This window comes from Bison bison, unplaced genomic scaffold, assembly GCF_000754665.1.
Source record: "Bison bison bison isolate TAMUID 2011002044 unplaced genomic scaffold, Bison_UMD1.0 scf7180017864355, whole genome shotgun sequence".
Classification (NCBI taxonomy): domain Eukaryota; kingdom Metazoa; phylum Chordata; class Mammalia; order Artiodactyla; family Bovidae; genus Bison; species Bison bison.
In genome coordinates this window covers 218,470-219,334 of record NW_011494927.1, presented here as the reverse complement: position 1 = coordinate 219,334, position 865 = coordinate 218,470, and the positions used below count along the sequence as shown (strand labels likewise).

General features: G+C 40.1%; 1 protein-coding gene across 1 annotated transcript in view; it reads left to right on the top strand.

The window, feature by feature from the left end:
- Window positions 1-327, top strand: part of LOC104999601 (olfactory receptor 4C6-like) — a 17,143-nt gene extending 16,816 nt beyond the window's left edge. Inside the window, 1 exon segment of the mRNA XM_010855160.1 lies at window positions 265-327. Coding sequence (XP_010853462.1) covers window positions 265-327 — 63 coding nt within the window.
- Window positions 328-865: the final 538 nt, after the last annotated feature.

Below are 865 nucleotides of genomic sequence, written 5' to 3'. Positions count from 1 at the left end.
GGATTTATCTGCATCCTAATCTTCTTCTTGTTGCTTGTCTCCTATGGGGTCATCTTGCTGTCTCTGTGAACCCATAGCTCTGAAGGTCAGCAGAAAGCCCTCTCCACCTGCAGATCTCACATTGCTGTTGTGATTTTGTTCTTTATCCCATGCATATTTATCTATGTATGGCCTCCATATTCTTTCTTCTTTGACAAAATGGTAGCCATACTTTACACCATCCTAACTCCCATGTTCAATCCTTTGATTTAAGCTTTCAGGAACAAAGAAGTGAAAAGTGCCATGAGGAAAGTGTGGAATAAGATAATGGTTTCTAATGAAAAATAAAACATTTAAAGTTGAATAAAAAATTAAAAATTTCTAATCAGACAAAACTTTTATATGGATGAGCATTGTTTGACAGGGGTTGACTGTGTGGATCACAATAAACTGTGGAACATTCTGAAAAGATGGGAATACCAGACCACCTGACCTGTCTCTTGAGAAACTTGTGTGCAGATCAGGAAGCAACAGTTACAACTGGACATGGAGCAACAGACTGATGCCAAATAGGAAAAGGAGTACGTCAAGGCTGTATACTGTCACCCTGCTTATTTAACTTATATGCAGAGTACATCATAAGAAACACTGGGCTGGAAGAAGCACAAGCTGGAATCAAGATTGCTGGGAGAAGTATCAATAACCCCAGACATGCATATGACACCACCCTTAGGGCAGAACGTGAAGAAGAACTAAAGGGCCTCTTGATGAAAGTTGAGAAGAGCGTGAAAAAGTTGGCTTAAAGCTCAACATTCAGAAAATGAAGATCATGGCATCTGGTCCCATCACTTCATGGGAAATAGATGGGGAAACAGTGGAAACAGTG